Source organism: Takifugu flavidus, chromosome 4 (genome assembly GCF_003711565.1).
Source record: "Takifugu flavidus isolate HTHZ2018 chromosome 4, ASM371156v2, whole genome shotgun sequence".
NCBI classification, from domain to species: Eukaryota; Metazoa; Chordata; class Actinopteri; order Tetraodontiformes; family Tetraodontidae; genus Takifugu; species Takifugu flavidus.
This window is the reverse complement of record NC_079523.1, coordinates 6,715,038-6,738,674: the sequence shown is the minus strand read 5'-3', so window position 1 is coordinate 6,738,674 and position 23,637 is coordinate 6,715,038. Positions and strand designations below refer to the sequence as shown.

At 42.8% G+C, this 23,637-nt stretch overlaps 3 protein-coding genes across 7 annotated transcripts in view; 1 reads left to right on the top strand and 2 right to left on the bottom strand.

Moving 5' to 3' along the window:
• The window catches only part of arhgap9 (Rho GTPase activating protein 9), a 29,707-nt gene extending 20,241 nt beyond the window's left edge, over positions 1-9,466 (bottom strand). For 3 of the 4 annotated variants that reach the window (XM_057030034.1, XM_057030036.1, XM_057030037.1), the window contains exons 1-2: positions 9,264-9,461; positions 525-616 (exon numbers count right to left, since the gene is read on the bottom strand). The gene's annotated coding sequence lies outside the window, so the exon portion shown is untranslated. Of the gene's footprint in view, positions 1-524; positions 617-9,263 lie in introns of all 4 variants that reach the window. The other variant, XM_057030035.1, reaches the window with a different exon arrangement.
• A 351-nt stretch (positions 9,467-9,817) lies between these two features.
• Positions 9,818-19,897, top strand: mars1 (methionyl-tRNA synthetase 1). 2 transcript variants are annotated; one of them, XM_057030180.1, is made up of 22 exons: positions 9,818-10,061; positions 10,893-10,983; positions 11,209-11,287; positions 11,430-11,561; positions 12,032-12,107; positions 12,220-12,395; positions 12,893-13,002; positions 13,109-13,225; positions 13,359-13,562; positions 13,948-14,149; positions 14,409-14,483; positions 14,625-14,795; positions 14,968-15,063; positions 15,401-15,518; positions 15,616-15,829; positions 16,795-16,926; positions 17,181-17,285; positions 17,464-17,659; positions 18,140-18,211; positions 18,473-18,499; positions 18,759-18,884; positions 19,214-19,897. In XM_057030180.1, exons 1-22 carry the CDS (start codon positions 9,959-9,961, stop codon positions 19,361-19,363), a joined length of 2,772 nt encoding a protein of 923 aa, XP_056886160.1. In that variant the 5' UTR covers positions 9,818-9,958; the 3' UTR covers positions 19,364-19,897. The 2 variants fall into 2 exon arrangements, with proteins under 2 accessions (XP_056886160.1, XP_056886161.1); XM_057030181.1 differs by lacking the exon at positions 18,473-18,499.
• On the bottom strand, positions 19,898-23,549 carry ddit3 (DNA-damage-inducible transcript 3). The gene is made up of 4 exons (XM_057030182.1): positions 23,392-23,549; positions 22,194-22,255; positions 21,711-21,919; positions 19,898-21,618 (listed from the first exon to the last, which is right to left on the bottom strand). Exons 3-4 carry the CDS (start codon positions 21,864-21,866, stop codon positions 20,845-20,847), a joined length of 930 nt encoding a protein of 309 aa, XP_056886162.1. The 5' UTR covers positions 21,867-21,919; positions 22,194-22,255; positions 23,392-23,549; the 3' UTR covers positions 19,898-20,844.
• Between the last annotated feature and the right edge of the window lie 88 nt (positions 23,550-23,637).

The following is a 23,637-nucleotide window of genomic DNA, read 5'->3' as shown; positions in this document are numbered from 1 at the left end:
TGCTCAGATGCTTCATCTAACTCCACAATATTAGACAGTTCTGAGTTCATTTCTTTCAACCACAGACTGTGTTACATGCAAAGTCACCTGCAAACATACATGCAGGCGAGAATATTGGTTCATGTAAGCTACTACAAAAAGCGTTTAATAGCCAGTAGGTTATGTCTGTAATATAATATCATTAGTAGATAATCAGTTGTAATCATATGTTTTGACAGCATTAGCGAGAAAATGAGGCCAGCCTGTGTTTCTCTTTTGAAGTCAGATGGTAGTGCAGAGGGTATTGGCGTCACACAACATACAGAGAGGGCCATATGGTGTGTACTGGCACCCTGTCCTGGCTGATGAGAGGCAATGTGGCTCCATACTCAATTCAATTAGAATAATGCAGAAACAATGGAAGAACCAATGTAATTCAAATGTAAAAACAACCACAGGAAGTGTGAAAAATGCAGAGCAAACTTTCTGATTCTATCTGCCTGTGATGAGAGCCTACACACCAAGTGAGAACAATAGCAACTCACCTGGTCCTGAAGCCAAACTGTCTCTAATGTACATCAGCCAGGTCAGCTGCTCGCTTTCCTTTTGGCTATATGTGTGCATCCCTTAGATTAACCTAAAAAATAAAGAAGTATATAAGAAAGTTCTTGAAATTGCCTCCAGCTTGACAGGTGAAGAGCAAATAGTGAAAGGTGGGGCAAAGTACTGTATGAACAGCAGCAGAAGCTAGCAACTCCCTTCTGCAGAAAATATCTCTTGCTTTCTCTCCATTGCACACTCACTTAATCCTGAGCAGCAGAGTGATCCTCCCTCCACTTACTGAACCCCCGTCAACCCTGCATTTCCACATTTATCCAGCATTTTGCCTGGGAGATAAAAGCAGTGAAACTGGCAGAGCAGGAGCATCAGCTGGCTCGCACACACGGATGCGAATGAAGCATATTCAAACCACAGAAACTGCGTGGACGGACATGTGAGCCAACTAAACAAACGCAACCAGCAGCTCAGGTTATTGACTGGGCGATTGATCCATGCACAGAGCTGATCAACAGCGGCAGTAAACATCACAAATCCAAGCAGATGCACAAATCCACTGAGGGTACACAAAGCAGAGGACAGTGTGTACATTAAATCCATCCAGCCCCAGATAATGTGTCCCCTAATTACATTTAACTCCAGTGACAGGCCCACAAATCATGCTCATGCAAGGTGAAACATCCAAGTGAAAAAATAATTCAGAGCATAATTTGTTCCATTCTTAGCAGCTAGCACAAGGATTTATTTTAAAGGTTGCATGCAACTTTTCTATGTGTTGTTACTCCAGCGTGTAAAACAAACAAACAGAACAAAAAGGCAAAAACATAAAGTACAGAGTTTAACTGATGCATCTAGGCCAAAAAGGAGACGCTGGTCTGTGATGTTTTCTGGTCTGTGATGTAATAGGTCAGCAGGAAAAGGTGTGACGCCTGTAAAACCACCAAACTGAGTTAGAAACGCCAAAAAACCACCTCCCATCAGTGCATGCAGACCCAACATAAACAAAAAAACATAAAACGAGACCTCCGACTCGCTCCCACTATCTGCACTGTTGCAACTGTACGTCAATAAGTCCAAACTGCAATACGATGACATCGTACAGATCCACGTGAATGGCGCGCAGAAATTTTATCCATATTCATTGCACACGTTTGAAGTGGAACGAGGGCGCCTTTAATAATCATGGCTACATGGTCTTCAAAGAAGCTGAGACACGGGGAAGAGGAGGATAGAGAATGAGAGGCTTCAAAGGCTTTTGGCCTGCACTCCCACATCAGGACACGTGATAAGCAGACACACACACCCACACGCACATTTGCACGAAAACCGTGCTGTATTTACATATGAATGCCTATATGCAAAGGCTTTGTTAGAAATTCACCATATGCTACAATACTTTCCAGTAACTTCAGATTCACGAGTGTAAATGAGTTCAATTCAGCAGGATCAATGGTTTTAGTGTGTGTATGAGACTAAATGGGTTATCTGAAGTCATTAATTAGTTGAGTCAGATGAATTCAGTGGGGTGAAATATTGACTTGGGGATCCATGGTAGGTGGAAAACAATGGCAGCTTCTTTAGGAGAAGAAGGTCAAAAATAAAATCTCTGATGATTCGCATTAATTCCTTCCAGTTCAATAACAGGATCTTGCATGTGTAGATTCCATGCAGACATTTTCTTTCTCCAAACTATGAAGCAACTCGTAGCATATGAGATGCGTGCATTCACATTTTACTTTAGATCATAAATCTTACCAAGTTACAAGAATCCACACCCCCAAATAAAAGGCTCTCTTAGTTCAAACATTTTTGTCTGAATCAGCTCACACTTGATGGCTGATGATCAGTTGGGGGTAGACATGTGAAGAAACACTCACTTTGTAAGTGAATGTACAGTTAAAACTGCTACTGCTGATGTCTCTCCATATGAGAAACATGCCTTAAGCCAAAACAGTCTTTCATCCTCCCAAAGCCATGCATTATTGATGATCAGACGAGAGAAAGACTCTGAAACACAGTGGTTCCCAGTGTGACGGCTGGTAGCCCGTGTGTGCGTGTTTGTGTGTCGGTGTATGGGTATGTTAGACTGTATAAAACTTAATGGGTGGATTTGAATTGATCCAGTTAGATCTATGAATCAGCACAGAGCGGACCACGGCTATGCAGCAGCTACTGGTGCATTGGGCCGTGCACTCCCCTCTCATTTTGACAGCAGTCTGTGACTGGCTGCCATTTGAAGCTCCGCTTCTGAAGTCTATTATTTGTCCTGTTTTGTGCATAACATCGTTTCACATGATGCCATAATTTCGAGCCTTTGCTGACGCAACACTGGTGTTTAGAATAAGCCCTGCAGCGTGCATCGACAAATAACAAACTTCACTCGTTCACTTTTAATGTTCAAGTTCTAATTTCACACAATTCAATATAAACAGGAAACCAGGCAGACCAGTTTGGCAAAATAGTGCGAGATTGCTCGGGGCACACTCTCATTACTTGAAAGAATTTATTCATGCATCATATTCTTAATTAGCTGCTGCACGAAAGGTGAAAAACACACTGCTTTTAGTATACTTCCAGTTAAATCGCAATGAGCTTGTTTTTACCGGAGAAATCAGCTTATGTCAAATGCCTCCTTTTTTCCCAATAAGTAGCTTGTCTTATGTATAGGAAATACAATATTGCTCATTGTTCCAGGGCATAAATCATATGCTGCAATTAAATTGCAGGAATTTCCGGCACAATAGTTGTGTCGTGCATGCAGTCTCCTCATAGCAAAAGGTGCCAGGGTTTGAGTTTATTCCTTTGTGAGAAGTTTGCTCCCTCTGAATGTGAGTGCCTGAGTGAAACTAGGTGGTAACAGATGATGGATGGATGGATGGATGGATGGATGGATGGATGGATGGATGGATGGATGGATGGAAAAATAAAGACTTAATGATATAACCATGCAATCCATGCTTAATTCTACAAAAAGAAAGACTCTATTGGAAAAAACACAAACCTTTCCAGGAGGCAGGGGAGAAAAATAAAAAAAATACATTCCATTCTGGATAAATCTACCCAAAGCATGTGGAATGGTGTGTTGTGGTCTCATGGGAGCGAAGCTTTATGCTTTAAAACCAGAGAAGCATTGTGATTTTGCATCTTTCACTTGTATTTTTTCATTTGAGGAACATCACAAAGATCAGGAAACTATTGACACGCCATGATGCTGAAAAGTTAGTCCATGCATTTGTTACTTCCAGGCTGGACTATTGTAATTCTTTATTATCAGGGTGTCCAAACAGCTCTTTCAGAAGCCTCCAGTTGATCCAAAATGCTGCAGAGTTCTGACAGGTATTGACAAAAGAGATCACATGACTCCTGTACTGGCGTCTCTTCATTGGCTGCCCATTAAATCTAGAATCATTTTCGAAACCCTTCTTCTGACCTACAAGGTCCTCAGAGGCCTAGCTCCATCCTACCTGGAGGAGCTAGTGATACCTTACCAGCTCAATAAACCGCTCCGCTCTCAGAATGCTGGTCTACTTGTGGTTCCCAGAGTCTCTAGGGGTAGAATGGGGGGCCGAGCATTTAGCTACCAGGGCCCCCTGCTGTGGAACCAGCTCCCTGTCCAGGTACGGGAGGCCGACTCCATCGCTACTTTTAAGATTAGGCTTAAAACCTCCCTCTTTGAAAAAGCTTATTGTCAGTAATTCTGTAGTTCGAGTTATTATCTTAGACATGATTATCCTATTTATTAGGTTAACATCTTAGTTATGCTGCTATAGGCTGAGGCTGCCGGGGTCCAGAAACACAATCACCTGAAATACCTCTGTCACCCTGCTGGGTCATGGCTGCCTCTCCCCTCCCCTCCCCTAAAGCTGAAATCATGAGAAACACATATTTCTGAACTATATTCCTGAAATATTGAACATGAGAGACTAACTACAACAGAGAATCCCAAAATAAAGCTTCATTCTCTGGCTGGGCTCACTGGACTGTTGCTGAGGCTGTGGGAATGTGCGGCCTATTGATGTTTCTAATGAAGAGCACTGAGCTCCATTGATCCACTGGGGATGAGAGCGGACTGTCAAAAGCTATCAAGCAAGTCAAAGACCCACTTTCCACCCCGTGTAGCTCGAGCCGGCGTGATACTGCATGGGCTGAAGAAGGAGCTGCTGCACCTCCTCAGGCGAAACGCTCGTGTGCAGCTACACTACTGATGCCACTGTGGGGTCAAGAAAGACAAAAATTACAGGTGTCAAGTGTTGCTGAAATACTTCGTTGTGATATATTTAGGTATTTATGGTGTAATGATGTTGACTGGGGGTGCCCTAGCTTTTGCATGACACTGATTTTCCTCAAGACTTTAATTTTATAAGTCTGTTTCTCTCCTCTTTCTGCTCTTCTCCTCTCTCTTCTTTACCCATCTGTCCATCAACAGGCAGCCCCCCATGTAAGCTTGGACTTCCAGTTAAAAGGTTCCTGCTAAAAGGTCAGGCTCTGGGTGTCTATAGAAGACAATCTAGATGGTAGAAGTTGTTATTTAAATAAAGTTGAACTGAATTTTTGAATATAATTATTAAATGGACCTGTAAGTCTGAAATGTTTATCATGAACTTAAAATGTTATTATGTTTATCTGGATGTGATATTTATCTGCTGTTTATATTGTTGATCCTATGGGCAAATTTCAACTATGCGACACTAATCATTGTTGAGACACTTAAGGTAAATGGAAGATTAATGGATTAAAAGAGAGCACATATGCACATGTAGCTGGAGCTCTTGTAGAGTACAGCACAATAGTTGTGACACGTGAGGCGGATTTCAAAGAGACTACACAGGAAGCAAATCAGAAGATGGAACTCGGCTTGCTGATTAAACGATAAAGTCCTGGAAAGCAGCCATTGTCCTGGAGCATTACTGTTCCTTCCTAACAAATCCATCCAGTTCATGACAATGTATTAAGCCATGTAGGTTGAGAACTGGGCTGAGAAGTGGAAGGTTCGTGGTTCAAGACCTGGAGTGGACAAAAAGGGGAAAGAGTAAGGGAAGGTGCCAGAAAACCTTCACAGCAACGCTGAGGTGCCCTTGAACAAGATACTGACCCCCAATTGCTCACAGAGGGCCCTGTGATGAGCTGACGACTCATCCAGGGGTGCACCCTATCTTTGCCCACATGCAGCTGGGATAGGCTGCAGCACCCTCCCCGTGAGCCCAAAAGAGTTCTAGTGGTCACAGAGAAGTGATTTACTGAAGCAGTTCAACCCACCATATGTAACATTTACACCACCATCCATCCGTCCAATCATCATTCCATCTATGTCTAGTCCCTAATCATGGTAATTGGGGGGTCCTGTACTAGCTTGTACCTGTGTAGCTAAGGCTAACACAAAAAAAGCAAGCTGATTTGGTGCTAGTTGGGTGACATTAGATTGTTGCCTGGATTAATTATCCCGAGTTAACCTAACGTGTCATGACAAGCTTACTCCTCAAGTGTTAATAGCTAGGTTTTTGCCTCTCTGCTAGCTGTAGTGTGGATAAAGCTAAGGGGTTGTGGCCAGTCTTGTTCAATAACCGATTACGGCCTATTTTCCCTTTCCATCAGTATGTCTACAGCTGTCACCTCCACCAAAGGTTCAGACCAGCTAAGGAGGATGCATCCCGCCAGTGTCCCACATCATGTGGTGATTCCGTCTCTGGCGGGGACCCTCACCCAATAATCAATTTAGAAAGAGAACATTACCCTGGTCATCTGTTCACTAGGGGGAGCTCAATCTCCTCTTTGACTCTACCATCACGGATACACGTCACCCAAGAGCAATGTAATGGGCTCACTGGCACAGCGGGTGGAGCAGTGGTGCGCCACACCTTCGGTTGTTGGTTACAAACTACAATTTAAATGAAATGAAGTGTCAGCTAAGGTCCTGGAGGAAGAGATTCTGACGTCATAAAACAAACAAGCAAACAGACCAGTTCCTGATACTTCCTCATTCCAAGAAAGGAAAGCTCATTCCTGCGATCTCTTTTGGACCTTCATGTATTGAAGGAATTCTTGGTTTAAGACAATGTAACTAGGCCATGCGTTGTTCTCTTTGTCTCTCAGAAAAACACCCATTGCCCACTGTTCTTCTCCCTTCCAGATGGGAGCACGCCACTAGGTGTCGATGCTCTGGTCCACCCATGGCTAAATGTAGTGGTGTATGCCTTGAGTAAAGGAGCAGGGATCGTCACTAATTTGGGTTGGTCCTTGGTTATTTTCCACACACTGAATACTACCGATTCTTGCAGGGATCTTCTTTCTCAGGCATGAGGCGAGATATACCCCATACACCCAGACCGTTGTTATCTGTGGGCCAAGGATGTAAGAGGTTCAACTTGAATGCAACGTAGGATAGGGTATAGAGGAACTATTCCTTTTATGCAATGTTAGCTTGTCATTTGAGTTTTGGTAATAAGTCTCTAGTGCAACACCCTTTGGTCAGTTGGTTAATGAAGGCAGCCCGTCGAAGTTGGTGCCATGGTGGTATTTGTTGCTGGTTCTGGATGACCTTTTGAACCATCCATTTTGAACAACCGTTGAGGTTAAAATGTATTTTGATTAATATTGCTTTGCTTTTGGCTTTAACTACTGCAAAACAAGTGAATGAATTACAGGCTTTCTTCATCCTGCTTGTTTTTGTTGGCCACTGGACAGGCCAAGACTTTCCTACAGCCTAATCCAGCGTTTGTTTCAGCCTCTACCATTCTCCTCGTAAAAGGACAAGTGGCTTCGTACCCCGTGCCATGTTCGGGCTCTGGGGTTGTATGTTGGTAGAACAGCTGGGTTCAGGAGGACTGATCAGTTGTTTGTTTCCTGTGCTACTCCTCTTAAGGGTAACCCCTTTGTCCCATCAAAAGCTGTGCAGACTCTTTCTCTTGCTTACAGATGTAGGGGCGTTCAACCTCCTTTAGGCGTGAGTGCTCAATCTACCAGGAGCATGGCCCCTTGAAGGGCCTTATTCAGAGGGCTGTTGGTCAGGATATTTGCACAGCGGCAAGTTGGGGTACGCCTCACACATCTGTGTGCTTTTATAGCCTTGACCTTGTTCGTCAGGTTTCGCTGATCTATTGTAAAGGTCTCTGGTTTGTTGTTAGTGGTCAAGGCATCAGAGATTCGGTGCAAAAATAGGGAGCGGGCTATATGTTCCATAGTAAAACACGGAATACACTTAGACAGACAACACAAAGTTAATTGGATAATTGATGGTTCTTGATAACAGAGTGAGATGTTTCACCAACATCGGAGGAATGAAAGAACCCTGGTTAGAATGAGTAAAGAGGAGTCAGTCAGATTGATATTAAAAGTGGGAGTGGGCTCAACCAGTCTGTCAGGAATAGACAAGATGTCACAGGAGCTCGTGTAGATAAACATGCCCAAGTGCTTTCCCATAATGACAAATCTCCCTCTTAGATGTAAAAGTCTAAAACCTAATTCCATTTACAGTTTTCTCAACAAACAATAGAGCAATGTTTAATTTGAGAGGAAAATATTGATGACCAATAGACCCACAAGACTTAAATATTGTCCCCAGTTCAGTGACACAAATGCTATTCTGCTACAGTAATGTTCTGGCAACATAAGAATGAATGTGTAAATACTGGCCACTAAGATGTTCATAAAAGCAAAAAAGGACAAGTGCAAAACTTACTACAGCACAATAAACTAACTAGTAACAGCTCCTGAAGCAGAACATGTCCATCTTCTTTGTTTCTATTGCATCCATGTCAGCGCCGCTCACTAGCAATTACAGTGAACTTGTAACTCCCTGCTAATACTGCACATGGTACAGGGCACTTTTAATCATGTTGCAACTGGGGAATAATCTTTCAAGCATGTGTCGTCAAAGGTTGGCAAAAAGGGGAGCAAATCTCCTGCTTTGCATGGACTTAAGAAAGATTATGAAACACCAAAAATGAACCGCGTCAGTCAAACTGTTTCCATCACAGCCTGTGGTTAACCTGTTCATGCTATACCAGCGAAGCATATCTAGACCAAGTTTGCAGCTGCTTTCCACTGTATTGTGTAATAAGTGATTCTTGTCAAACAGCCATTTAAAAGTAGTTTAACAGATTTGAATGGGTCATGACAACATAGAACAATACATAATACAATGATCAAAACATTCCTGAAAGCAGACATATATGCAGACAGGAGGCTTAACAGGAAACTGTTAAAAAGTGGTTTTATTTGAAGTGCATGAGTATGGCTCTGCTGGTGGCTGAAAGTACGGCTACACATGGTTTGACATTGTAGAAAAATAATCATCTTTAGAAAGAAAAAAACATACTGAGCACAGAACTTCTGAATTTTGAAATTCATAATTTGGATATCAACAGTAGTGTTGAACTTTTGACACCAGCTCACAATATTCTATGAATGTGTGAATTAGGCCATTAAAAATCTTTAGATAGATTGATTGATTTGCACATACCACATAGTATAAAATCCGTTATACGAGTTGTCTATGACGGAGCAATTTGTTTAAGTGAATGTTGCACCTTGCAAAATAACTACATTTTAAATATACTGTATATACTTGCAACAACACTTGATTCAAGCATTGTAAAAGAACTACCAGCAACGCCTTTAAAATACGATAAGTCTGTTGTTATTCTGATATTTCATGTGAATATGAACGCGTTATAAACATCTAATAATTGATCCATCCTCTTCTTACGAACCAGGTAAATAACACTCACCTTGCAATGGCGTAATTAAATGATCGGAATTGCAGAAAGAGCCTCGTGAGCGTCTTCTGTCGTCATGAGAGTAAAAAATTGATGAGTTCACATAATTCAAGGAAGGGATGCACAGAGTGAGAACTTGGCCGTGCACTTTGCAAAATTCACAATCACGCATGAGCAGAAAGCTTCTCACTCAGCCGACCTCCGACCGTTTTAGGTGGAATTAAAAAAAATCGCTCTTGTTGTGGTACTTTAGTGATTTTTGATTGGCTACAATCATCCAATAAGGTTTTTTTATTCAGCCAATGAACTCGCCGAAGAGTCAGTGAGGCCGTGCGCGTGCTTATCATTTTGGCGTCGTCCGAATGGACAACACACATCACAAAAGCAAGTTTCCGCCCCTCGGTCTAATACAGTAGAACAAAGCGACTCAACCCTAATGCCGTAAACAAGAATGCGCTCAGGATCACTAGATGGGAAATGTAGTTTATTTTGGCGATGGCTTTCGTTTCAATAAAGGGCAAAATCACTTCTGTAAAACTACATCGTCCGCATTTACGACAGAAGCGGCGCCGCTTGCATCAGCGCATGGAAGCCACACACCGGGAAAGTTTCTGTCAGTAGCTGCTTGTCTTCTAATGAGTTAAACTACTTCTGTCATTAGATACAGTCCATAGAACAGGTTTAGCGGCGGTATATCCAGCGACCAAATGAAGCTCTTCGTAAGCGAAGGCAACCCCCACTGCCTGAAGGTGCTGGCTGCTCTGGAGGAGACTGGAGTTAAATGTGACGTTCAGTATGTCAGCCACGAAGGTAAGAAACCATGGTCAGCATTTGTGCAAGATTCGGGGTTTTGCACACACGTCTCTTCGTAAATGTTAATTATTTAGTTTGTGTTTACCTTTGCTGTTATAAAAGAGGCTAACCTTAGTGTAGTATTGCGTGTTCAGGTGAACCCAATGTTAGAATCACTCTTCATTGAAGTGATCAACTGTTGGACTATTCTGTGTTTGAGAAGCAACTGGAAAACTGTTGCAATGCTTATTATGCGCTGCCTTTTTGTGTACAGCTTCAGGTATCATTTGATTTTACATGAACATAGTTGCTAGGGTTTGGTTTTCTTTTAATAACTTGTGAGCAGTTCCTTAAGAATGGGGTGTGTTTTAAAGACAGTCATATCTTTTCTGATCTAATATATAATGTTGATATTGCTGCCCAGCTGGTGCAGCTGCAGCCAGGCACTATTATCTGCGTGTCTATATTCATCACAAAGGCAGACTCCCTGTGTTGGCATGGTTCGGTGACTTTTCTATGTTTCAAGTGATATATTGCGTCTGTGCATGTAACTGTGGAGGAGTGTTCATGATCAGGTCAGAAGATGTCTTGAAAATTAAAACCTGGCTTTTCTCATGTCTTCTGTGCACTTTATTCAAGTAAATTTACCATTTACCATTGAAACACAGAATGTGAACACAAGTTTATCCTTCCAAGCATTTGAAGAGTTGTGTGTTATTACAGATCTCTAAAGACAAATGTTTTATAGTAATGGGAACCTCTGTGCTCATTGAAAAGAATTGTATCTCCTGTCTTGAAACTCAGCAAACAGATTACTTATGAATAACTTGGTTTTTATTTCTTCCACAGAAAGAGTGGTGCCTTTCATTAGCCGTCCCGTGTTGCCAGCGCTTCTCCCTCCTACCGGACCGCACCTCTTTAGTTCTAATGCAATTTGCAGGTGTGTAGATTTGATTTTATATTTACTTTTACTTTTATATTCTTTGAATGCCACTGCCATGTTAGTTTGAGCACAGGCTGCACAATAACAATCCCATTTGAAATGACTGCTATAATGAATGAGCTGTACAGCATAGAGAATGTTAAGTTGCATGTATGCATGTTGAGTTTGCAAATATCCTTATATACTTGTTTTTCTTTCATTTTCCATATCTAAAAAAAACAGTTATCTGTTTGAAGTTGGTGGAAAAGACTGCAGTGACCTATGCAATCAGTGGCTTGAATGGGAGACCACAGAACTTCAGGTAAAAGCCACATTAAAGAGCAATAAACACATGAAGGATGGCAATTTAAATGATTACATTTAGCTAGGGCAATTAAAATAGGCCAAAGAGTAATGGAATGAATAAATTGAGCAGTGGTTTTTTTTACATTTTATTTTCACAGCCAACGTTGCTACAGGCCCTCCACATGGCAGTGGTGCTTGAAAAAGGATCAGAAGTGTCCAAGGTCCTCCAGGGACCCCTGAACTACTTGGACCAAAGCTTGAGCAAACAGAACACAGCATACCTAACCGGGGTACAGCATCAGCATCTATATTATTCGGTCAAAAGTTTAGGAAGCTCCTTATGGATGCTAAGCTCTGCTTAATTAAGCATCTGAGCTACATCAACCCCCTCAGGCAAAACTACTTTTTCCTCTTTCTTTTGCTATTTTTAGCTCCTGATCACGCAAGTGTTGCACATTAATGTTTAATTACCTATCCGTAGAGGAGGTCCCCAGAATTGCCTGGGGGGGGGTCATGGGGTTTCAGTCCTCACTGTCAATTTTTCCACTACAGAAGTCAGCTGCATCTGACAACTTGTGCAAAATGTGTGAAGGGTTTTGGTGCCTCATGTGGTTTGAAGAAGCTCTGATGAACTCAATAGGACTAGTTTTGCATTTGCATGTTAGATGTGTCATCTTATGTGACCCCAGCAATGAAAACAGTACAAATATAAAAAGGATGGCCACTTGTTCGCACAAAAATACTGTTCATTAAATTGCAGGAAACTCTTTCCGTTGCTGATATTGTGATGTGGGCTGCACTTTATCCAATTTTGTCTGGCTCGTCAACAATACTGGGTAAGTGCAAAAACTTATTCCTGGATATATTTACAGAAAGTCTTTTAATTTTAATTCATCCCAACCGATGTGTCACGTTCTGCTGCAGTAACAAATCGCTTTAATTTTGAAGGTGAAAGGAATTCTGTAAAGGCTTGGTTTGAGCGCGGGGCTAAGCTGCAGAGCATCCAGTCTGCTGCCCAGAAAGTGCTGCAGGGAAAAGGCCTGCAGGGCATGAAGACATTCTTGCAGAGGCAGCCCAACCCTCAGAGCAAAGAGATACAGACATGCACCAGCAGTCCTGCTGAGGTATTGGATAGATCAAGAAATATTAGTTTTAAAGCACTCGTAGAGCATTTCTAAGAGCATGTAGAGATCTCCAGTCAAAGCGATGCTGTTGCAAAGCTTGAATTCACCTCATTTGAATGATTTGAGACTCTCTTGCAAAGCAAAGAAGCATCTGTGCAGCAACTGTTCACTGACAGCAACGTGCAACTTGTTTGAAATGTATGTCGGTCAATTAGGTTCGAGATCAAATACTGCACAATTAAACGTAAAATGAGCTGTATTTTATAGCACCTACAGTCATACTCAACAGAAGACATTTATTTATGCATTTAGTGCATCACCACCTGATTATGAATTGCCATGAGTAATAAATTGCTTATTTTATTTCACACTTATTCTGTTGCCTTTAACTTTCAAGCATTCATCAAAATAGGTGACATCACCATTAGTGGGAAAACTGAATTTAATATAAGAGAAATGGCAACATCCTGAGATTTGCTCTTTAAATATTTGTGCAGGCTGAAGAAAGTGAGCGAGTGGTGTCAGAAGAGGAGATGGAGGCAGCTGCTCTCACATGGAGTAAAGAGTTACAGGACTGGCCTTTACCTGAAGACAGACAGCACCCCATGTGAGTCCCTCACACTGGCATTTCCCACTCTAGTGCTCTGAATGAAGAGGTAAATAAAACATAGGATAGTCTTGACATTAAAACCTTTCTGTTAATTTTTCATCAGCTTGCCACAGGAGGACAAGAAAAACATTCTTGTGACCAGTGCTCTGCCATACGTCAACAATGTCCCTCATTTGGGCAACATCATCGGCTGTGTCCTCAGCGCCGATGTCTTCAGCAGGTAGAAGAATCACGCTGTCTCTTTACTACAAAATAGTTTTGTCATTACAAAAATGCTCTTTGAGCGTCTTGCTTTTTGTATGGGATCTTTATCTAATCGTAATCTAACCTAATCTTGTGCGTTACTGTCTCAGGTACAGTCGACTGCGCGGCTGGAATGTCCTGTTTGTGTGCGGGACAGACGAGTACGGCACGGCTACAGAGAACAAGGCCATAGAGGAGGGTCTGACGCCACAGGAGATCTGTGACAAGTACCATGCCATTCACTCCGCCATCTACAAGTGGTTCCAGATTGACTTTGACTTCTTTGGAAGAACCACCACTGAGAAGCAGACAGTGTAATGTGTAGTATTTTCTTTTCTGGTAGTAGATGCATAATCTGCTGTTACGTGAGATTTTTGATCTTGGTATGTTTGGGGTTAAGTGTGCTGATACTGACCAGCTTTGGTTTGAAATGGGCACGTTTTCAGTCAATTACTCTCCAGTTACGCAACATGGGATTACTATAATCTTCCAGTAGACACTAGTGTGGATGTCTAGCCATCTGAACCACATATTCCACCTACTTAATCTCAGATTATTGGACTACATGTTAGTTCTTCCCATTTTCTGTTGAATAATGTCGGTGAAATGAAGCAAGAGTGTATCAAAACCTGTCAGCTTCAATTCAAACCCTTGTTTTTTAACCATTTAATTGACTTTACCCTCTGTAATCTTCCACAGGATAGCCCAGGATATTTTCTGGCGCCTGCACAAGAATAATTTTCTCCTGGAAGACACAGTGGAGCAGCTGCGTTGTGAAAACTGCCAGCGCTTCCTTGCTGACCGCTTCGTTGAAGGAATCTGTCCCCACTGTGCGTACCCCGAGGCCCGTGGTGACCAGTGCGACAAATGTGGCCGACTCATCAATGCTGTTGAGCTGAAGGTGAGCTCATCCATCCATCCATCCATCCATCCATCCATCCATCCATCCATCCATCCATCCATCCATCCATCCATCCATCCATCCATTCAATATAGTTTTTTTTGTAAATATACTGACTCTTAAAGCTAGACTATATTTTTTCTGTAAAAGACTTGTTTTTGGTTGAAACAATGAATAAACGCATAACAAAAGCTGTTATAGATTTGAAATACAGTTTGATGTAGTCTGATTATTGTTTTTAAACCGTTTTCCTCTGCAGGAGCCCCAGTGTAAGATCTGCAGAAAGACTCCCATCATCTGCTCTTCAAAACATCTGTTCTTGGACCTGCCTAAAGTAAGAGTTTAGCCAATGTTGCACTTTACTTGGTTGCATTTTCTGCATTTTAACTTGAGCTTTAGGAATAAAGAGACTTGGTTCATTTTGAAAGTGAAACCATCAAGAGTGGAAGACGTCTTTGTTCTGTGTACGTTTCAGCTTGAGATCCAGTTGGAGCAGTGGTTGGACAAGTCGACCAGCACAGGAGACTGGACAGCAAACGCCAAACAGATCACTCGCTCCTGGCTGCGAGATGGACTCAAGCCCCGCTGCATCACTAGGGACCTGAAGTGGGGAACTCCAGTACCTCATCCCGACTTTAAAGAAAAGGTCTGCTGCTGCTAACTATAAGACTGCAGATATAACTGAAAGGGTCCAATGGAATACCCTCCTACTGAGCTGGGAGACTTTAGTTATTGTGTTTAAGTGTGAAATGATGTTTGTGACTTTTATTTTATCTAATGAATTATGCATTGAATGCTAATTCGATTTCTTTCTGCAGGTGTTCTATGTGTGGTTTGATGCCCCCATTGGTTATCTGTCTATCACTGCCAACTACACCGACAAGTGGGAGAAGTGGTGGAAGAATCCTCCTCAGGTGACCTATCTCAATCACATTTATGACTGGTCTCCATCTGGTACATCTGGTAATGTATTTGATGTTACGCCGATTCTTCGTTTCAAGCTGGAAATGTGCTAATTTGCTAGTTGGTTCATTGATGCGAAGTTCAATCTTTTTTACATCTTTATCACTGTGAATGAATCATTTTCATGTGAATGCCAGGAGTGTGTGTGTGTTTGTGGGTGCATGTGTGTGAGAGAGGGAGAGAAATAGGGGTTGGGGTGAGCTGATAAGTCCTCTTTGAACTGGATGATCTCATGATGATCTAATATGATGTCATCCTTACGCTGCACTGTTGCTTCTGCGCCACCAGGTGGAGCTGTACAACTTTATGGCCAAGGACAACGTGCCATTCCACAGTGTGGTGTTCCCCTGCTCCCTGCTGGGTGCTCAGGACAACTACACACTGGTCAACCATCTTGTTGCCACAGGTGATACTGGCCTCTGCCCCGAGTTGATAATGGATCAAAATATACACACTCACTATTTTGCCATCTCCATCTATGCCATGATGTAACTTTTCCACAGAATATCTGAATTACGAGGACACAAAGTTCTCAAAGAGTCGCGGTGTGGGCGTGTTTGGAGATATGGCCAAGGAGACAGACATCCCGTGCGACGTGTGGCGCTTCTACCTGCTCTACGTGCGTCCAGAAGGACAGGATTCATCTTTCTCCTGGGCTGACCTGGCAACAAAGAATAACTCTGAGCTGCTAAACAATCTGGGCAATTTTATCAACAGGTTGGACATTGTTCCAGATTTATACTCTATACTTATTCTTATAAAAGCTGTCTGAAGTCTCTGTATTAGGCCTCGTCAAGTTTTACTTGTACGCGTACAGGAAAAAGTCATCCAGGCCAATTAACTACTCGTTTTTCCGATTGTTTCACTCAGGGAAAACAAAGTCTGTCAGAGCAGTAACTATTACGAGAGACACCCTACTTTTCTAAATGTGTTTGGGATGGTGTAATTTAGCCTCAATTACATTGCCTGAAATGATTTTTAAAACGTCGGGGTTAAATTCCACATCAAAGATTTTTCTCTGCAGCTTTTTTTTCAGGGTACCTTGATCTTAAAGTTGGTCCCAGGCAGCGACGTTGATGCCTAATTGGTTTGAAAATAACTTTCAGTTTGCATCCAGCCTAAGGTGTTGGCTGCTAGAACTGATGCTGCGTCTGAAAAGGAATTTTGTCCTCGCCCGGGTCCAGATAAATTGAATCACTGCATCATTAGCAACTGTGTGTCAACCTCAAGCAGCTTCTTTAAAATCATAAATAATTCTGGCCTGTGGTGTGCGGCTAATTGCTATGCTGTAGAGATTGAGTGTCACCTTGACAACCCCAATCAGGGAACTGTTAATATTTACAAATGGCCAAACGGCACAGACACAGTAGAGTTGTTCATCAAATGTCCCAGCATCATTCAAATTGGACGTAAAAGACTAAAATGCGCACATGCACTCCTAGAATCAGAAATGTTCACACTGAAGAGCCTCCTGACTTACACATAGAATTCATAAAAATATCTTAAAGAACAACAACTGTACACTGTTCTGTCTGTTTACAGAGTTTTATTAAAAGTGCCAACATTATTTATAATTAATGAGCAATTAGCAAGCCAGGCATCTGTGTCATGTTTCTCTGGCACGATCCCCACGTGTTTCCCTGACCCTCTGTTTCAACCCGCGTCGCCTCTCTCCCCCTCAGAGCCGGCATGTTTGTCACCAAGTTCTTTGAAGGCTGTGTGCCTGCGATGGTGCTGCAGCAGGAAGATAAAAAGCTTCTGGCTCTGGTGGCCTGGGAGCTGCAGCAGTACATCCAGCTCATGGACAAAGTCAAGTAAGGTTCCTAATTCTGTCCAAAGGTTCATGCAGGGCTTTCAACATTGGTTTGAATGTAATTAAGAGGGTGGCATGATTAAATGTATTATTTAGGCTCGTTACATTATTAGAATCAATTAACACAATTTTATAATTTTGCTCTACTCAACATCTTAATATTAAAAGTACCATAGGGCTGCTTCTGTAAAGGACTGTATTATAGGTTGAACTTGCTTGTCATTTGATTCCATTTTTTTCCAAATATTTCATCAGAATCCGTGATTCTCTGAAACACATCCTCAACATCTCTCGCCATGGCAACCAGTACATTCAGGTCAACGAACCCTGGAAGAATATAAAGGCAGGAGACGCGGAAAGGTGATTTGCCCTTATCCGGTTCACTGTCGTCCGTACCTTTTTTGTAGTTTTATTCCCAATTACAGGAAGTTAATTTTTACTAAAAGAAAATGAAGTGATTACAATCTGGTGATATCCAAATGTATGCATTTAGATTAGAAACCTGAGCCCCTGACAGATCTCTGTCGCCCAACTACAGGCAGCGTGCAGGCACGGTGACGGGGGTGTCTGTTAATATCGCCTGCTTGCTGTCGGTGATGCTGTATCCGTACATGCCCACGACCAGCCAAACCATCAGGGATCAACTCAACTGCCCCCAGTCTGTCATCGGTACAATGCTGCGAGGCAACGGCAACTTTGTGTGCGCCCTGGGCGCCGGCCACCGCGTTGGCGCGGTGAGTATGACCCCGAACGCCACCTGTGTGTGGATCGCGGGTGACACAATACGAGTGCAACAGTCCGTCAATGTGTCACAATCATGAGGATGTTTTAGTCCAGTAAACATACGTCTAAGAATGATAACTTAAACCGCAAACACCGCTCAGGCCAACTGTCCCTTCAGGCTGAAGAGTGTGTGAGTGTGTGTGTGTGTACAGGAAGCTATAAATCCTTCAGTCTCACGGCCTGCCATAATTTGACAAGTGGGTTCTGTACAGCCCCATTAATGTACACACTTTTTCTGATGAATTACATCTCCATAAATTTCTCATGACAGTTATCTATTATACACTTGTATCATCTTCATTCTAGCAAGACCAAAAGTGCCTCCAGGGTAATTATCCTGCTACACTGGCCTGAAGCTGCTTTCATCTACTAACCTTTTTAGATATTTCTGCTTTCATTTTATTTTTTTTAAATGTGTCTGTTATTCCCAGGTCAGTCCGTTGTTCCAGAAATTGGAGGGGGACCAGATTGAGGCTTTGAAGAAGCGATTTAGCGGCCAGCAGGTATTTGATAATTATGATATCCAGGGGTTTATGCAGCGCTTCAGTCAGTTTCTGAATAATAAAATAAAAAAGAATCGACGATGCCCGACCGTCCACAGCCCTGTCAGACTGCAATCATCAATAGGAAATTGTACTATGGTTTTATCTGCGTTTCTGAAACATGCAGAGAAAACGAAGAATGCTTAAATTATGTATAATGCTTCCATAATGTAGAGAAAAATAATCCCTCTCTAAACCTCCTCTTCAACCGCCCGCCTCTAGCCTGAAGAAGAACCACCTAAAAAAAAGGTATCGTTTGGTAATTATGTGTGTGCCGTCACACTAATGTTGTCAGAGTAGATTACCGCACGCCTTCCACTAACGCCAGCACTTCGTCCAACCGTTTTTATTTTTATCCATCCCCACGTGTGACTCGCTGTCCATCACCCGCTGTAATAAATCCTGTTGACGTTTGTGAGTGAGAAGTGTTGTCTGAAATTAAATAAGTCGTCTTCGTAAATAAAAACCATCCAAAAGCTTCGAGTCATCTGTCTGTTTCCACCCACAGACGACAGCTCAGAAGGTTGCCAGCAGTGAGGCTGCCACCGCGCCAGCTCCTGCCGCCGAGGCGACGGCGGCGGCGGCGGCGGACCCAGAACGAGCCAAGCAGCTGTCGCAGGCTGTGGTCGAACAGGTGAGATCGCTGAGGGCCACAAGATTCCTCTCTTGGAAGTATTTTGGTATTTATTTTTAAAACCAAAAATCCAATCGAGTGAATGAAATTAGCAGCGGGTGAAATTCACACCGTTTATTTTAACGGCGATATTTTAAGAAAGGGTAACCTTGTATAATTTGTTTCTTTGGATCCTACAAACCTCCATTTTTAAAAAAATATATTTTGCTAACCCTTTTCCAAACATTGCACGGACATTGAAATTGCTGTCTTAAAAAAAAAAAAAACTTACTTCCTTTCAAAGTTTTAAACCCTTTTCATATTAAAACTTGTCCCTCTTTTTGTCACAGGGAGAGAAGGTTCGAAACCTCAAAGCCCAGAAGGCAGAGAAGGCACTGATCACAGCAGAGGTGACCCTCCTGTTGGACCTTAAGAAACAGCTGGTTCTGGCCGAGGGGAAGACCCCAGAGCCTGCACCTCAAAAGGGCAAGAAGAAGTGAGTCGGGAAGGAGAGGGCAGAAAAAAAAGAAAAGCAGAATCATGCAGGGAAGAATAGATCGGGGTGTGATGCTGGAGAATGGGAACAAGATGTACACTAACTCAGAGATGAGGGTATTAGCTTAAGGCAAAGCCGTGACAGGATCTAAGACAATGTGGTATTGGCAACGAGCACTAATGAAATGCTGGATAGGCCAACGGGGGGAACGAAAACACACAAAGGCAGAGTCAAATGAATACAGCTACAGAATAGAGGGATTTTTCCAAATCCCTCCACCAAAAGAAAGTGATATTATACTCTGCCTGTGATGAAGCCAGCATACTGTGTTCACTTTTAAGGGTGTTGCTCATTTAAACAGGTTTTTACCTCTTCCATATTCTCTTCAACTGTCTTCACTACGTTTACTCTACTGATCCATAAAACCAGAATATTTAACACACTGATCAATCTCCTCAGTTACCTGTTGGATTACTTCTGTTAACCAGGCTTTTTTTGGGAGTGGGAGGGGTCAATAAAGGAAATCAAAGACAGGAAATTACGCATTTTCTTTTATTGCAAATTAAGGATTACAATGAAAGATAAAATGACATGTTAAAATACATGTAAGATGCCATCAGTGGCATAAGCCATGCATATTTTACAATTTTGGGCACTACAATGAGAAAATGGGCATATTATATACACTTAATTGAACTGTATGTATATATATTACAGTAGTATATAAAAATAGTAAATTGGTTTAGAACAGTATAGTTCTGCCACAAATTTCTCCGACATAGAAAAGGTCATCTCAGAAAGTATAGCCAGCTCCTACATAATTTCTCTAAATGCACGCACACACACACACACAAGCTAAGGTTATATAAAAGTAAGAAAGGGTGTGAATGCACAAAATGATGACCAGTACTCACACTAAACTGGGCACTTTCAGACATTTTCCTGAGCTCCTAAACTCTCCACAGGTTGGGGCAAATAATCTCTACTAGCTGGATTGCAGCCCTTAACGAAGGAGTTACAATTATTGCAAAAAATGGTGGGAATAGATGACCGTGAGATGAACTCTCAGAATCAAGCTCTCCTGTGACTAACTCACAAACCATCAACTGCTCAGAACGTTTTTCTGCCCGTCTAATGTGGTAAAACGGACGACCTCTTCAAAATTGGGTGAAACATTCGTCACCGCCATCGCGCATCATTCTCTTCCTACTCCTTCACACGTGCTGTGTCTTTTTGCCGCAATGCTGTTGCAGCTCCTCCCTGTGCCTTTTCTCATCTTGACTTTCATCACTTTCTGACTTCTTGCCTTCCAAATCCCTCATTCTTGCCGAAATCCACCTTATTTGCAGAATACGTCTTTGGTTCTCTAACCTTTTCTGAATAAGAGGTATTTCTTGACCATCACATTACATCTTTCCCCACCATTATCTTTTTAAAATCCTAATTCTGTGCGACCTGTCACCTTTTACTTCTGTCTCCCTCCCCTCATTTTCTGGTGTTAACTAGTCTCTCTATCAGGGCTCTACGCGTCCTCTGTACCTCCTCTCCCAGCCTTTCGATCTCAGCTTTCAGACGCTCATTCTGCTCCGTCAGCTCCTGCACCTTCCTCTCGTTCTCCTGCTCTCGTTCTTTGCGACTCTTTTTGGCTGACGTGTAGGAGGAGGACGTACGTTGGGTAGAGGCAAAAGAGGACAAGGCACTGTTGGCGCTCTCGCTGGTGATTCTCTTGCGTTTGCCCAAGCGGTAGGATGGACACACCGAGGGAGAAGAGACAGGCGAGGACGGGGAAGAACAATTCTGGGATGGCGACTGGGAAGAGGAGGAGGAGCAGGACGGAGAGTCGGGGACGCAGGGCAGGTCCTCCTCGCTGGCGGATGGGGACGCGGGTTGGGCGTTAACAGCCTGGTGGTGTTGATGGTGGAAGTAGTAGCCACTGCCGATCACTGCTCCACTTGAATCCACCATTCCGACTCCTCCTTCACTCAGCAATTCAAAGAACTCGGGAGGCAGTAGATCACCACCGCCTCCTGTAGATCTGTCGACATCTCGCCCGCTCTCGGCCTCCACCCGTCGCTCTTCTGCCACAGCCGGACTCATGCAGGAGGAGGAGGAAGAGGAGGAGGAAGAAGTGTGATGCACAGGCTGAGCGTTGTGGGTCTCCTCTGTTGTCCTCTGCACGCCTTCGCCCCACGTCTGGGTGCCATCCGTCAGCCACGTCAGAGAACAACTCTCCAGAACATCCAGAAATTCCGGCTCCTTCTGTTGAAACATACCCGAAATGTTCAAATGCGTCTTCAAATGTAACCAAACACTTCACGTGTCCACCTCAACTTTGAAATAATGCCGCTGACCTCGGTGCACGTAGGGGCTCGCGCCACTTTTGCCCCTCCTGCATCGGAGCCCAGAATATCCTGCAGGTCCTCATACCACGCCTCCAACTCTGCACCACACAAAGGCCCCACACCAGGGGGGTACGGCGGGGGCAGGTGTAGCCACTCGGCAGTCATCTCGCCAATCAGTCACAACTCAAAGGTACACGGCCACACAGTTCACACTGGACCTGAGGAGAGGGGGCAACCACGAGAGGCAATGAATAATAGTGCACGATAGACATGTTACAAGGCTGACGTTGGAGAAAAACCCTGCCTTCTGTTCTGGAAGAGGCTTCTGAAAACCACTACATGCCTCATTACTAAAATGACAAGAGAAACCTGTAGTTTCTCCTTTAGACCCTCGTCCAAAGTAAAATATATTGTCATTTCATCAAGTAAAACAACAGAATCACAGAGACACTAGGAAACATTTAAACCCATCAGCTATAAATCCAAACGTACCTTTTTAAAACAGTCTCTGTTAATCAAGTTTGCAAATTGGTTTGAAATTGCTCGTCCCAATCCTGAAAGAGAAATCAAAGATCCATGTTAGTTGAAACCATTTTTTCCACTGAATCGTGCAATCAAAATGATGGAGCAGCAAAAAGAGAACAAAGGGGTTTTTTGGATTAAAGATTAATGACAACTGGGGCCTTATCAAATCTGGAAAAACCACGTCAATTGCAAGGAACTGTCAACGCGTTTACAACCATGGAGAAAATAAGATTTTCACTTAATTCTCGTAAACAAAAGAGCAGGCTCTCCTATTGCGCCCCCTGCGGTCAAAACACGCCAAGATCGATAAACATGCACGTGTCTATCAATCTTTCGACTCCGATACTCAGTTCTTCGTCGATTTGCGGGTTTATACGTGTCAAATAAACCGATTTTCAAGTCGAGCCATCGTGCTACCTAAAATACGGACTGTCATTTGGATCATCAACTGCTGGGCTAAAACGCGTTATCAGCACTCACTTGAATATGAAATCGTTTTATTTCTTTATGAAAACCCCGTTGGAATATTAATACTAAGCCAATATGCTGGAAACCCTTTAAGTTGTGCTACATGTCAACTTTGAGCCAAGACAATTACGTCATGGAAATGGAAGTCCAGCAGGAGGAATGGGCGAAACAAAAGACGACCTACAGAGGGGATAAGAGTGGACTGCGGGGAGAAAACAACCGAAATGTCCATTCATTCGCTGTCAAAGTTTCCGCTGTGGCGTGTTTGACAAATGTAGGACTGAGAGGTCGAGCTGTCAAACGGAATAAAGACATGTCGAGGCAATGGTCGTGCTCGTCAGACGGAGATCGGACCGGACTCAAGTCGAGAAAGTGATCAAAAAGCGCCTCACTTTTCAATTTATTCTATCGGAGGGGTTTTAATAGAAAGCAATAGGAAAATAATTGTCTTATAAATGGTTGACACGCGCAGGAGCCGAAACCTTCAAAGTTTTAAGGTTTAACTTTGGACCATTGACAACTTGTCAAATAAAACAGAAACTAAGGTGGATTCAAAAGCCTATGTTAATGACATGCAACATAAGTATTAATGTATCTATTAAAACAATACTTATATTTGCTTAAAAGAGAAATTCCACGACAGCTGACCGCTACGTGAAATGTAAAAAAGAATTTACAAACGAGAAGTTTCACTCACCTTTTTCCTTCGATTCGTTCGCCTTCTGGACTGTCTTGAGTTAGAATGTTGATATTTCAGTAAAAAATTGTGATAGCTCATGTTAACCATTGTTCACTCTTGACGTCTGAATGTGATTTTTATGGAAACTCCCGGCGCTGTCTTATATAGAATGACAATTCAACCGAACTATGGATGTGAAGGTAGGTTTTTCACCCTTGATAGGGACGGCTTGCTGAAAATCCGTCTGACCAATCAGAATAGTCA